The sequence below is a fragment of the Prenolepis imparis genome, unplaced genomic scaffold (genome assembly GCF_030444845.1).
Source record: "Prenolepis imparis isolate NDT839.2.m4 unplaced genomic scaffold, iyPreImpa1.0 SCAF_3, whole genome shotgun sequence".
Classification (NCBI taxonomy): domain Eukaryota; kingdom Metazoa; phylum Arthropoda; class Insecta; order Hymenoptera; family Formicidae; genus Prenolepis; species Prenolepis imparis.
This window is the reverse complement of record NW_028141161.1, coordinates 20,877,585-20,892,847: the sequence shown is the minus strand read 5'-3', so window position 1 is coordinate 20,892,847 and position 15,263 is coordinate 20,877,585. Positions and strand designations below refer to the sequence as shown.

General features: G+C 33.4%; 1 protein-coding gene and 2 pseudogenes across 3 annotated transcripts; all 3 read right to left on the bottom strand.

Moving 5' to 3' along the window:
• Nucleotides 1–561: 561 nt before the first annotated feature.
• Nucleotides 562–3,463, bottom strand: LOC145934110 (uncharacterized; annotated as a pseudogene). The gene is made up of 2 exons (XR_014424989.1): nt 3,325–3,463; nt 562–1,949 (listed from the first exon to the last, which is right to left on the bottom strand). The product of XR_014424989.1 is annotated as an uncharacterized LOC145934110 (transcript).
• On the bottom strand, nt 3,443–8,961 carry LOC145934109 (uncharacterized). Of its 2 annotated transcripts, none has more exons than XM_083034392.1 (5): nt 8,201–8,961; nt 7,964–8,107; nt 6,924–7,001; nt 6,769–6,833; nt 3,443–4,387 (listed from the first exon to the last, which is right to left on the bottom strand). In XM_083034392.1, exons 1-5 carry the CDS (start codon nt 8,528–8,530, stop codon nt 3,451–3,453), a joined length of 1,554 nt encoding a protein of 517 aa, XP_082890518.1. In that variant the 5' UTR covers nt 8,531–8,961; the 3' UTR covers nt 3,443–3,450. The 2 variants fall into 2 exon arrangements, with proteins under 2 accessions (XP_082890518.1, XP_082890517.1); XM_083034391.1 differs by lacking the exon at nt 3,443–4,387 and adding an exon at nt 4,915–6,234.
• LOC145933730 (uncharacterized) lies at nt 4,464–5,047 on the bottom strand (annotated as a pseudogene).
• Nucleotides 8,962–15,263: the final 6,302 nt, after the last annotated feature.

Below are 15,263 nucleotides of genomic sequence, written 5' to 3'. Positions count from 1 at the left end.
TGCCCAATGATTTCATGTTTTACGTAAAGGTAAGCCTTGTCTCTATATAATTGTGGCTGTTAAGTTATTAAATTATTCTTGTTGAATTTTTCGTCATTTTATAATATTATTATAATAGTTCATGAATATATAATGTATAATACAAAACCATCCATTTAAGATGTAGATTTAAATGAAAAGGTTCAAATTAAAAATATAAATTAAATATTTTTCATATACTTTGTAATCCTGAAAAATTTGATTTTAGAATTCAGAATGTTAATTCTTAAATTGTACAATTTTATTAGTCTTATAAATTAATATATATAATTATTACACATATTTATACGTGAATACGTACACACATATAATACATATATACATATATACACAATATTGTGTAATTAATAATTGTTTATAAATTAATAATTTAGTATTATTATTAATAGTAATTATACATATACAATTGTATAATGTAATAATTTATAATTATTGATATTAATCATAATAAATAAAAAATTATTATTGATCAAAATAGTTATAATTATTGATTTTATAATTATAATTATTGTAAAGGTCAAATTGTGATGATGTCATAGTGTCATTAAAAGTTGTGTAAATGTAAAACAATAAACTATTAAAGACATAAATAATTTTTCAATTTTGACTTTCTAGAAAATAAAACTTTCTATGAGAAAAGGTTTCACATTTTCATTACTTAGAATCATATACATATATGCGTGTATACACACACACATGCACAGACATATATACACACATATATACACATGTTCACATATATCTTATTTCGGTTATGCTACATTTAAAATTATAAGATTATAAGATTATAGAAGAAAAAATTTTGGAGTGTCTTTTTGATGTATCACGCGCAAGAATATTTCAAATTATTCGCAATTACTCGAATTTAATTCGAATCGTACTCGTCTCAACCTGATTCTTGCAAATATCCGCATATCCCTAATCTTAAGCGTTCGTGACTTTTGAGATAACGTTTCTGACTGAAGCTGATGCCGCATTGCTGACACGTATATGGCTTTTCCTCAGAGTGTATACGTTTGTGCCTGGTCAAGTCGTTCTTCACGCCGAAACCTTTGCCGCATACGTCGCACATATGATTCTTCTCACCTGTGTGCACCGTCAAGTGACCCAGCATCTGCTGTCTCCAGCGGAATCTTTTAGCGCAATAAACGCACTTATGCGGAAACTCGTCTGTATGAATCTTGCTGTGTATATAAAGGGACGCTTTAGTCTTGAATGTCTTGCCGCAGATGTGACACACGTAAGGGCGTTCACCAGTATGGATACGCCGATGGTCCTCCATGGCGGTCTTCATAGCGAAGCTACGGCCGCATATATCGCAAGCGTGATTCTTCACACCATCGTGAACATGTTTCAAATGATAGTACATACTACCGCTCTGAATGAACTGCTTACCACAAATATGGCACGTGTACGACTTCTTTCCTGTGTGTGTGCGTAAATGAGCCCAATAGCTTTTCCGCGAGGAAAATTTTTTATTACAGGGCTTACAAATCATTACCGTATCGTCGATGGATGCAACATTTTCGGTTCTAGATTGTTTGATATTTTCTTCCAGATACGCATTGGATTCATTCATTTTGGCAGTGCATTTCCTTGGTATGCCCTTCATTTTTTTCGCGCAACTTGCACGCGTCTGTCTAACAGAATTTGAATCTTTCCCTTTTATTATCTTGTCAGTTGTTGATTTATCCATCTCACATAAATACATTTTGGAAAATTCAATTGCTTGATCGTTAGCAATATTATTTGTAGGAGAGGAGATACTCTTCGGATCTTCGTTGAGCGTATTGAATGTTTCCGTTTGGATCGAAATAATTTTATTGCTGTATTTTCTGGCAAGTCTCTTGTATCTTTGTCGAGAGTAGTTATGGGCTGTTATCTGATCGTGCATAATCTGATTCTTTAATCTAAAAAATAAAAAGTAACCATATGTTATCGAACAATCTTTATATTACAAATCTTCATTATATTAGTGTAATTTCCTGCATTTCATCAATTTTTATTATATAAAAAATTTACTAAAAATGATTAAATCTATTTAAAAAAATATATATAAGATTATGTTGCCCAAGCCAAAATTTCGTATTTTCGAGAGATTTATTTCACTGTATACTTTCTATTATTTGATAATTATTGCATATACATTATATATCTATATATATAATAAAATTTTGTGTATAATATTTATATATATTTCATATAAAAAGAATAATCTAAGTCTAAATTATATTGCGAAGGAAATTACACTACAAAATTAGATTTTTTAATAAGAATGAGAAAAAGATTTTATGATATATAAAGAATATAAATTACTTTATAATATAATTAATATAAATATAATTAATACTTAATAATTATTTATAATTTTATATTTGCTAAAGAAAAGTAATATACATATAATAATCAAACAATAAGAACAACATAAAGAAAATTCATTATTTTTCGTTTTGAATAATCAAATGTATTGTTATCACTGAATTTTATATCAATAGAAATTCACTCCTTGCGTATACATATATGTATATAACAATGCTATATATATTTCAAAATAATTAAAACTTCTAAGATGTAAGCAAAAATTGATTTATTTGTCTGATAATATTTTCTCTGATATAATTTTTAAATATTTCCTGAAATCTACTTATAATGGTTTTCTTTTGTCCTTCTTTTCTTCTGGTCTTATTTAACAAATTTGACAGCAAGGTTTGATATCAATTTTCAAAATTTTTAAAATATTGTCATTTCTGTTATTCTAGAATATTTTTTTCTTGGTAACATCTAATCAAAGTTTATTTAAGTTTGATTTTTTGTTTTAATAATTGTCAAAAAATTTTTAAAATATTACTTTTTTGAAAATAATAAAATTATATTCAGTATCAATAATTTCCGTATAATTTACCTTTATGCAAGATTTTTCTCAATCTACAATACAAAAAATTAATCATTAAATTCAATAGATCTATACATATTTCTGAATGATATCGACATAGAAAGAAAAAGATGAGAAGTCGAGATATTATTTATTTCTTTTTATTTCTTTTTATCTAACTTAAATTATATGATCATTTCAAGTCTTTTAAAATATTCAACACTTTCGAGACTTTGTAATCAGCAGTTTTTCGAAATGTTGCTTAACAAGATGCTGTCGCCGCAGTGATTTTTGTGTCAAATTTTGCTAAGCAAGTGAATTAACTAAATGACTTTATATGTATACGCAGATGTTTCTACAATTTCTTCGATGCACAGAAAAGTTTGAGACAGTATATTAGTATTGATTTTTACCATGCTTTTTCTTATGTGCTTCAATCCTTCCTTAATGCCGGACGCTGATCGGTTATTTTGTACAACAATGTTCTACGTCTTTTCCAAACGAATAAACCACAAATGAACAACAAATTCTGTTCATGTTTATGTATAAATGTTTTTGTGAGAATTTTCGCAGTGCCTTTTTAGATAACGTTCCTGAGTGAATCCGGCGCTGCAAATTATGCAAATATGTGATCGTTGATCATTATGAATACGTTGATGACGAATGACGCAACTCTTGCTACGGAAACGCTCGTCACAGATATCGCAGGTATAGGGCTTTTGATCGGAATGCCAGGACACATGCTTGTCTAATTCTTGCCTCCTCCGGAAACCGCGGCCGCACTGATCGCAATGATGCGGCAAAACTTTGGAATGATAGAGCCGATGGACGTGTAAGGACGCCTTCTGTTTGAAGGATTTGCCGCAGATTTCGCATGTATGAGGTCTCTCGCCGGTATGGGTGCGTCTGTGCTCGTCCCTTGATGCCCTTGAGGCGAGACGGCGGCCACACAAATCGCAAACAAAATTCTTTATGCCGTCGTGGACGTCGCGCACGTGCCTGTTCATGCCGGACGCCGATCGGAAACTTTTGTCGCAGGTAGGACAGCTATAGGGTCGCGCGTCAGTGTGAATGTTGTAGTGGATCAGCAGATTATACGAGGTAGAAAGAATTTTCCCGCATTCTTTACACTTATAAGTGGTGCACTCGTTTTTCGTCATCTTCGAGCGAGTTAATTTCGGGTGTTTAATTTTCGATGTTCGTTTACATCGTCCTACATTGTCTCGAGAATCCATCGTGTGATTCTTTCGATGCTTCTGTCTTTTTTCAGAGCTATCCGGGTGGGAATGATCGTTTCGCGATTCCAATCTTCCGTTGAGATCATCGAGATGAGTCAATGATGGAGATTTCTTGCTAGATATCGTTGAATGAACTTTCTCAACATTAATCGAGAATCCTTCCATGTCTGATTCGTAGTCCCTTTGTGAATTGTCTTCAATATGTCTCGCCTTTTCATTCGATATTCGACACGTCCATCTGAAAAGAGAGTCAGCCTGTTACTTTGCAGCGGCCGAACAGTGTGGTAGTTCATGTTTGAGTCTCTTATGATTAACTAATGTAACGTTTCTGTCGAAATGAGAGACTGTGCAGTATGTTTGCAATACATGCAGGAATAAGTTTCGGATCGTTTCTTTTTCGGAGATTTTGTCACGGTATTGATCTTCATCATTGTTTCTACTCTTGATATCTTTCATTAGATGATCGAAATCGTTTCGATTTATCAAATTATGATTTGTTTTCCTCTTATCTTCTGTCATTTCAATGAGCATTTTTGACAAATCTTCTTTGTTAGTCACATTTACAAAGCATCATATGATGTATTAGATGATACTTTCGTTTGTAGATGCGTTGACAACTATCACAAGTGTAGCTCGTTTTTACAGATTCATTCGTTGACTGTAGGATTCTTGGCTGGTACTTTAAGGCATTTGAATCCGCTTTTTCGACATATCTTACAATATTCCAGTTGTTATTCAGCAAATTGCATGTCTTTCTTTCTGAGATTTCTCTAGCATTCTCTATACAATCAATGTCGAGCTTTGCGCCAAATTATTTTCGTACTTTTGTCTCTACAGCACTACTACAAGAGGAGCGACATGTCACGTAAGATTTCTCCATTGCCAGCTCATATCTGGAAAAAACAACAAAGGCAGCAGGTTTGAATCAATTTTCTCTTAGACATAATGCTGAAGAACTGTATCTATGTAAAGGGAGAGAAAGGCAAAGAGAAAGAGAGAGCGACATTGCATCCAGCGCAAGTTATTTTTATTGCTAAGCACATCTCTTCTCGTTAAGACGCTCGCAGAGATTCATTGTGCCGGCTCTTAATGTGATTGTTCAGGTAACGCTTTTGTCGAAAAGCGAGACCGCACTTGATGCAGACAAACGGCTTGTTCTCGGAGTGGATAAGCTTATGTCGTGCTAGTTCGGACTTAACTCGGAATTTCTTCGCGCATACGTCGCACGTGTGATTCTTCTCGCCCGTGTGCGTAGTTATGTGAGCCAGCACCTCCTGCCGTCGACGAAACCCTTTGGTACAATACGAGCATACGTGCGGGAACTCGTTGGTGTGGAGTTTGCTGTGGATATAGAGGGACGCCTTGGACTTGAAAGTCTTGCCGCAGGAATCACAGATGTACGGCCGTTCGCCGGTATGAGTGCGCCGATGATCCTCTCGTGTGGCCTTGGACGCGAACGATTTACCGCACAGATCGCACATAAAGTTCTTCAGCTTCGCGTGCACGTCCTTCAAGTGCCTGGTCAATCCGCCGGAATCGCGGAACTGCTTGCCGCATACGTGACAAGTGAACGGTCGCTCGTCCTTGTGAATCCTCATGTGGCGCAGATACGAATCCTTCAATCTGAAACACTTGCCACATTCGGCACATAGAAAAGATTCCTCCTTATGCGACGCTTTGCTGCTTTTGCACAGATTCTTATCCATTTGGTTGTCGATGGAACGCATTGATACATCGTCCGGGATTTGATCTATCTGGAGCTTCTTCATCTCGCATGCGACTGTTCGGTAAGACTCGTTCTCGCGATTAGCGTCTCTTATAGAGTGTTGCGTGGCGATATGCTCTTTCTTCACCTCGGCAGTCAACCCCAAGGGATCGTTATTTTCCACTTGCTCAGACATGACGGGCGGTTGATCGTGCGCCGTGTCCATTACGGCGACCCAAATCGGATCGCAGTCCTCGGTCGCCGCACTCTCAGGCTTTTTCAGGTTCCGCATTTTCGGTTGGCATCGTTTCCTGTATGGCTTCCAAAATGCATTCTGCGTGTCCGGGGACACTTTAAACGGTGTCCGGACGCCGCATGACCTGCAAAATAGCCGAAATTTGACTCCAAGGTTTCGCGGCGGACGATTGTCGTTTTTGAGTCGATTATTTTTCGGCACTTGTTTTTCTGCATATAATCTTTAAAGCCAACCTCCGATCATTCCGATATACTGTTTTTTTCTTTATATGCTTTGTTCGGAATCTTTCATTACGCTGTCGCAAAAATGTTCTTGGTGTGCCCAACGCTGGCAAATTATTCTTTTTTCTCTCTTTTTTTCTTTTAAATAATTGATTGAGTCATCAATTATAACGCGTTACGATTGTTTGTATTCACTGTCAGATCGATCATATCTCCAACTTTTCGTACAGAAAAGACGTACAGAAAACATTTAACAAGTAATGATACTTATATATATGTATATATATATATTTTTTTTTACTCATTTATATTCTATTATCGCTAAAAGTATAGTTGAGTGATTATAAGCAAAATTAGATTTACATAAACGAGCAGTGAGAGAAAGAACTTTGTGCTATTTGTCATGTATAAATTATGAGAATATGAGAAATCATTACCTATTAGAGTTATTAATTTTTTCTGTGCCATGCGCTCCATTTTTCGCATCAGTTTGCTGATCAGACTGTAATAAAGAAATTTAATTGAATATCTTAATATACAGAAATTATTTTTTACAATACTTTATTGTAATATTATAGTTTATTATACTTACTTGTGAGTTTGTTGTGTTTGACACAACAGTTGGAGTTGTTGTTGTGATCTCAAAATTATCCAAAGATGTAGAGTAATACTGCAAAATTAAAGAATATATAATTAATATATATTGCCAAGAAGGAATAGAGAAAGATGGAGTTAGAGATAACGCAAGAAAGAACGAGACGCGACGAAGAACGAAAAGGACGCGAGAAGAAAATCCAAAACGCCAATAAGAAGCGATGTTTCGCCAATAAGACGAGCTCATTTTGCGAGTCGACTTTCAATTTTTCTATTAGATCTAATGGTCATCGCTCGACGACTCCGCGCGGTCTCCACGTGGACTCCACGTGGTTTTTAAATCAGAAAAGTCAACATGCCATGCGGATTACAACGCACTCTCCCAAATCACGATTTTTCTATTAAACTATAGGAATAAAACAATTATGATTATTTGCGAACGATGACTCCACACGGATTAATTAATACACATTAATACATGTGTTAAGAAATTCTTTGCCATCTCTATTCTTTTTCTAAATAGCGATTTTAATATTTATTAGAACAACATATAAGCGAGCACTACGCACGTGTCGTTCTTCAATTTTATGTTAAAAAGAAATGATATTTTCAAAAAAAATAATATAAAGTGTTTGGTTTACTTACGATTAATATTTTTTTACAGAAATCAACTGATTTCTGACAAAGCGTTAATTTGTTAATTAAATTTTTAAATAATGATATAAAAAGTAAAATAATATATTATAAATAATATGAATGTTGTAATACTTCAAACTTGATTAATATTTTTGACAGTTATCAGCTGATTTCTGTCAAAAAATATTAATCGAGTTAAAACAAATTTTATATTATTTTTTTGAAAACACCATTCTTTTTAACATAAAATAGAAGAATAGAAGCGCGCGCTTGTGTTGTTCTAGTGCAATAAAATTTCTGTTTTATCTTCTTTTACCTTACATCTTAGATTGCAGTAATAGTATATTAATTTACCATAATTTTTTAAGTAGATTTTTGTTATCATAATCACATGTAATTTACCTGCTGTTTATTTTGTAGCATTTCCTGCATTTTCAGTAGCTTCCTCTCTGCACTTAGACATCCCTCGCTTAAGTCGTGCAAGGCCAACAACGTGCCTGCGCAATGATGACACAACTGCAATGGCAGAGTATCACTTTCAGATACCTGTGGAGTAAATAATAGTGTATGAATAATATGCCTTCACCGAGACAGTCGATGCTTAAGCTACACTTTGGCAATTAAGTATACTATACACACGTGTATCGGCAAGTACTTGAGTATTTTACTAGGCAAGTCGTGCTCCGCTCCTTCACCCTCGAAGATGGATATCAGATTATCGCATGAATTGGCGCACGTCCTGCAGAGGTGTATCCACGCGAGGATCTCTTTTGTCTCGTGCTTGCGGGGCATCGTTTCTTCGACATTCTCTTCAGAGTATCGCTCGCCCTGGTTCTGTGAAGAGACCAGGAAGAAATCCTCGGTCTCCGACTCGTTGCGTTCGCGTTGCGTCACTATATTCTTCACGGTCTCGATTAGAATAGTGTCCTCGCCGGAGGACTCCAGCATCGTTGCGTTTTTGGATTCCATGCCGAAGACGATGCCCACGTGTCCGGCACAGGATCACGTCGTCGAGTAGAGTTCATTCACCACACGACTTCGACCGAAACGCGTTGACCAATGTATCAAAACAAGCTTCGTGAATGATACTTGATGTACAAACAACGTTTGACACCTTTCTCCGATCTTTCATCCGCATTCACAGCCGTTCGACAGTTCCCCGAGCGATACTGAAAATCGGTTTTGGCCTTTAACAGCATAGAACGCCATAGGACGCCATAGGACGCCAGACGTTAGACATCAGACGCAGCATATCAACATTAGTGGAGAAGCATGGTGAAGTGCAACCAAAAATCTGTTCTTTTCAGTTGAACTGGCTACACTAGTTCAGAGTTTATCTTTTTTACTTCACATTGGAAGGAAAGAGATAAACTCTAAACTAGTGTAGCCAGTTCAGCTGAAAAGAATAGACTAACGGCTGCGCTGAAATGCGCTTACAGCACTGAAAGCATCGCTCTATCTTCGTTTGATATTCGTTGTGAAACAAAGATAGATGATGCTTATAGCGCTGAAAGCGTATTTCGGAGCACACAAGTGTTACATCAGATCTTTCCCTATTCATGAATGGGAAGTTGCTCAGACTGGGGACTATATATGGGAAGCGCGAATATTTAAAATGATTATACATAGACGTATAATGTATGTATGATACAATAAATAAAAAGTACACAAAAAAAATTGTTAACTTGACTAAACCGTTCAACTAAATTACTATTTTGTTACTTGAACATATATTAATATCTAAATCAAATACACGTTTTGTTAGATTTAATACATTATATTTAATTTAAATATTTAATTTTTATGTTCAATTAGCAAAATATTATTTAGTTGAACTTAGGTTTAGTCAAATTAAAAATTCTTTTTTCAGTGTTACTTTATGTCGATGGATTTGACACTATTGTTTTCTTACTTTATCGTACAGAGAAAATATGGCCGCCCTACAGTTGTTAATAAGATAGAGTGAGAAAGCAATAGTGTCAAATCAACTATCTCACTCGCAACTTCCGGCTTCATTCTGTAAACGGAATGCTTGGTCTATGTATATACGTCATTAGTCTAGATATATTAAGTCTATGATTGAAAGTGATTCTGTCAGATCTATTTTGATGAGAAATCTTGGCGTTGTATCGTGTTTACAGTCTCTCATTTTAATAGAAAAGATAATTATTGTTAGTTAATCAGAGACTCTATGGCCGCGTTCAGCAGAAAAAGCAGCTTTGCAACTGTTGTAAAATTCGTGAATCTGATTGGAGTATTCTCTTCATCTTAGCTGAACCTAAGAGAATACACCAATCAGATTCACGAATTTTACAACAGTTGCAAAACTGCTTTTTCTGCTGAACGCGGTTTATCGCTCGAATTGGCTCGACCGCTGCGAACTAACTCTCATAAAGACATACACATATAAACATAAACAGTATTTAATGTGTTATTTACAGATACGTCCGGACAAGACAGAACGTTATACACAATACAGACCGTTCGTGATCGCAGAAGCGATTATACACGTTATAACGTCGTTCCAGTTAAAGTGAAACATAAATAGGAATTACAAAATAAATTATTGCCACGGTTATTGTCTCTTAACAATACGTATCTGTGCGAATTCTTAATTCAGAAGGGCAGAATCGGAAAACGTTGTAATAAAATTTTCAAGTGAAAAAGATAGAAAAGAAAATCAAAGGGAAAAATACGAAGGAAAAAATCAACGTACAAATAAGATACAGATTAAGAAGAATTCTGCGAGAAAAGGTAAATTATGCGGAAATTATTTATATTGGATATATTTCTGTCATTAGCCATTATATTCAAAATAGTAATATCTTTTAAGCAATATGGAAATCAATAATTACAATGCATTTATTTATTTAAAATAATAAAATAAAGAATTTTATTTTCTTTATGTTCTTGTTTGTTTGCTTATAAATTACTTTCTTTTAATAAATATAAGACATTTTTTATATCTTAAATTTTAATTGTTTTGAAATATATATGATATATATATGTATACATATTGTTATATATACACAAGGTGTTTCGGTAAAAGTGAGTAATTTTCGTGGACATATAGAATAGGTAAAAATAATTTCATAAGTTCCTATATAAATTTTTCTTCTACGCATTTTTTTTTAACGCATCTTTATCAAGATACTTGTCTCTAAAGTTAAAATTTGAAAAGTATTTTTCTTAAATAATTTTTATATCACTCTGTAGATTTTAATAATTTGTAATAATTATTTTTATATTAAATAAAGGTCTTTAAAATAGACAAATTCATTGATATTATATTAAAGAGTCAGGGACGAACCTTCTATTTAAGTCTTTTAACATATAAAAACTTTTCAGCAAACATTTTTTTAAAATTTTTAAGTGATTTTTTAAAGATTTTCTTTATCCTTTTCTAAAAAAAAAGATATTTTTAAATTTCGTAAAAGTTAACTGTTTTCGAGAAAAACACATTTAAACGATACAAAATAAACTTTTGTAGATAAAGGAACAATGATTTTGAATGAAATAATACGAAATTGCATTGATTGAGTTAAAACTTATTTAAATAAAATTAATTTAGCCAAAATTACAAAAAAATTGTAAGTTTTTAAACTTTAACTTAAAATTGAAAAAATAAAATCTTTACTTTAATTTTAACTTAAAATTTGTACGCTGGTGTCTGCATGGTACCAAAAGATTCTGTAATCGATGTACTTTTAAAATGTAAAATCGATGAATTTTTGGCTCGTCTTAAAATATTAGAAATCAATACTTTTTTACCGCTGACCCTATGCGACGCAACCTTATTTTATGTATATCAAGTTAAAAAATTTGTACGCTGGTGTCTCTTTGGTACCAAATGATTCTGTAATCGATGTACTATTAAAATGTATAATCGATGAATTTTTGGCTCGTCTTAAAATATTAGAAATTGATACTTTTTTGACGCGAACCCTGTGCGACGCATACTTATTTTATGTTATCGTATTAAAAAATTTGTACGCTGGTGTCTGCATGGTACCAAAAGATTCTGTAATCAATGTACTATTAAAATGTATAATCGATGAATTTTTGGCTCGTCTTTAAATATTAGAAATCGATACTTTTTTACCGCTGACCCTATGCGACGCAACCTTATTTTATGTATATCAAGTTAAAAAATTTGTACGCTGGTGTCTGTTTGGTACCAAATGATTCTGTAATCGATGTACTATTAAAATGTATAATCGATGAATTTTTGGCTCGTCTTAAAATATTAGAAATCGATACTTTTTTGACGCGGACCCTGTGCGACGCATTCTTATTTTATGTTTATTGTATTAAAAAATTTGTACGCTGGTGTCTGCATGGTACCAAAAGATTCTATAATCAATGTACTATTAAAATGTATAATCGATGAAATTTTGGCTCGTCTTAAAATATTAGAAATCGATTCTTTTTTACCGCTGACCCTATGCAACGCAAACTTATTTTATGTATATCAAGTTAAAAAATTTGTACGCTGGTGTCTGTTTGGTACCAAATGATTCTGTAATCAATGTACTATTCAAATGTATAATCGATGAATTTTTGGCTCGTCTTAAAATATTAGAAATTGATACTTTTTTGACGCGGACCCTGTGCGACGCATCCTCATTTTATGTTTATCGTATTAAAAAATTTGTACGCTGGTGTCTGCATGGTACCAAAAGATTCTGTAATCAATATACTATTAAAATGTATAATCGATGAATTATTGGCTCGTCTTAAAATATTAGAAATTGATACATTTATGCCGCTGACCCTATGCGACGCATCCTTAATTTATGTATAGCAAATGAAAAAGTTTGTACGCTGTTGTCTGCTTGGTACCAAAAGATTCTGTAATCGATGTACTATTAAAATGTACAATCGATGAATTTTTGGCTCGTCTTAAAATATTAGAAATTGATACTTCTTTGACGCGGACCCTGTGCGACGCATACTTATTTTAAGTTTATCGTATTAAAAAATTTGTACGCTGGTGTCTGCATGGAACCAAAAGATTCTGTAATCAATGTACTATTAAAATGTATAATCCATGAATTTTTGGCTCGTCTTAAAATATTAGAAATTGATACATTTATGCCGCTGACCCTATGCGACGCATCCTTAATTTATGTATAGCAAATGAAAAAGTTTGTACGCTGTTGTCTGCTTGGTACCAAAAGATTCTGTAATCGATGTACTATTAAAATGTATAATCGATGAATTTTTGGCTCGTCTTAAAATACTAGAAATTGATACTTTTTTGACGCGGATCCTGTGCGACGCATCCTTATTTTATGTTTATCGTATTAAAAAATTTGTACGCTGCTGTCTGCATGGTACCAAAAGATTCTGTAATCAATGTACTATTAAAATGTATAATCAATGAATTTTTGGCTCGTCTTAAAATATTAGAAATCGATACCTTTTTACCGCTGACCCTATGCGACGCATCCTAAATTTATGTATAGCAAATGAAAAAGTTTGTACGCTGTTGTCTGCTTCGTACCAAAAGATTCTGTAATCGATGTACTATTAAAATGTACAATCGATGAATTTTTGGCTCGTCTTAAAATATTAGAAATTGATACTTCTTTGACGCGGACCCTGTGCGACGCATACTTATTTTAAGTTTATCGTATTAAAAAATTTGTACGCTGGTGTCTGCATGGAACCAAAAGATTCTGTAATCAATGTACTATTAAAATGTATAATCCATGAATTTTTGGCTCGTCTTAAAATATTAGAAATTGATACATTTATGCCGCTGACCCTATGCGACGCATCCTTAATTTATGTATAGCAAATGAAAAAGTTTGTACGCTGTTGTCTGCTTGGTACCAAAAGATTCTGTAATCGATGTACTATTAAAATGTATAATCGATGAATTTTTGGCTCGTCTTAAAATACTAGAAATTGATACTTTTTTGACGCAGATCCTGTGCGACGCATCCTTATTTTATGTTTATCGTATTAAAAAATTTGTACGCTGCTGTCTGCATGGTACCAAAAGATTCTGTAATCAATGTACTATTAAAATGTATAATCAATGAATTTTTGGCTCGTCTTAAAATATTAGAAATCGATACCTTTTTACCGCTGACCCTATGCGACGCATCCTAAATTTATGTATAGCAAATGAAAAAGTTTGTACGCTGTTGTCTGCTTCGTACCAAAAGATTCTGTAATCGATGTACTATTAAAATGTATAATCGATGAATTTTTGGCTCGTCTTAAAATATTAGAAATCGATACTTTTTTACCGCTGACCCTATGCAACGCAATTTTATTTTATGTATATCAAGTTAAAAAATTTGTACGCTGGTGTCTGTTTGGTACCAAATGATTCTGTAATCAATGTACTATTAAAATGAATAATCGATGAATTTTTGGCTCGTCTTAAAATATTAGAAATTGATACTTTTTTGACGCGAACCCTGTGCGACGCATCCTAATTTTGTTATCGTATTAAAAAATTTGTACGCTGTTGTCTGCTTGGTACCAAAAGATTCTGTAATCGATGTACTATTAAAATGTATAATCGATGAATTTTTGGCTCGTCTTAAAATATTAGAAATTGATATTTTTTTGACGCGGACCCTGTGCGACGCATCCTTATTTTATGTTTATCGTATTAAAAAATTTGTACGCTGGTGTCTGCATGGTACCAAAAGATTCTGTAATAAATGTACTATTAAAATGTATAATCGATGAATTTTTGGCTCGTCTTAAAATATTAGAAATCGATACTTTTTTACCGCTGACCCTATGCAACGCAATCTTATTTTAAGTACTCGTATATCAAGTTAAAAAATTTGTACGCTGGTGTCTGTTTGGTACCAAATGAATCTGTAATCAATGTACTATTAAAATGTATAATCGATGAATTTTTGGCTCTTCTTAAAATATTAGAAATTGATACTTTTTTGACGCGAAACCTGTGCGACGCATCCTTATTTTATGTTATCGTATTAAAAAATTTGTACGCTGGTGTCTGCATGGTACCAAAAGATTCTGTAATCAATGTACTATTAAAATGTATAATCGATGAATTTTTGGCTCGTCTTAAAATATTAGAAATCGATACTTTTTTACCGCTGACCCTATGCAACGCAATCTTATTTTATGTATATCAAGTTAAAAAATTTGTACGCTGGTGTCTGTTTGGTACCAAATGATTCTGTAATCAATGTACTATTAAAATATATAATCGATGAATTTTTGGCTCGTCTTAAAATATTAGAAATTGATACTTTTTTGACGCGAACCCTGTGCGACGCATCCTTATTTTAAGTTTATCGTATTAAAAAATTTGTACGCTGGTGTCTGCATGGTACCAAAAGATTCTGTAATCAATGTACTGTTAAAATGTATAATCGATGAATTTTTGGCTCGTCTTAAAATATTACAAATTGATACTTTTTTGACGCGGACTCTGTGCGACGCATCCTTAATTTATGTATAGCAAATGAAAAAGTTTGTACGCTGTTGTCTGCTTGGTACCAAAAGATTCTGTAATCGATGTACTATTAAAATGTATAATCGATGAATTTTTGGCTCGTCTTAAAATATTAGAAATTGATACTTTTTTGACGCGGACCCTGTGCGACGCATCCTTATTTTATGGTTATCGTATTAAAAAATTTGTACGCTGGTGTCTGCATGGTACCAAAAGATTCTGTAATAAATGTACTATTAAAATGTA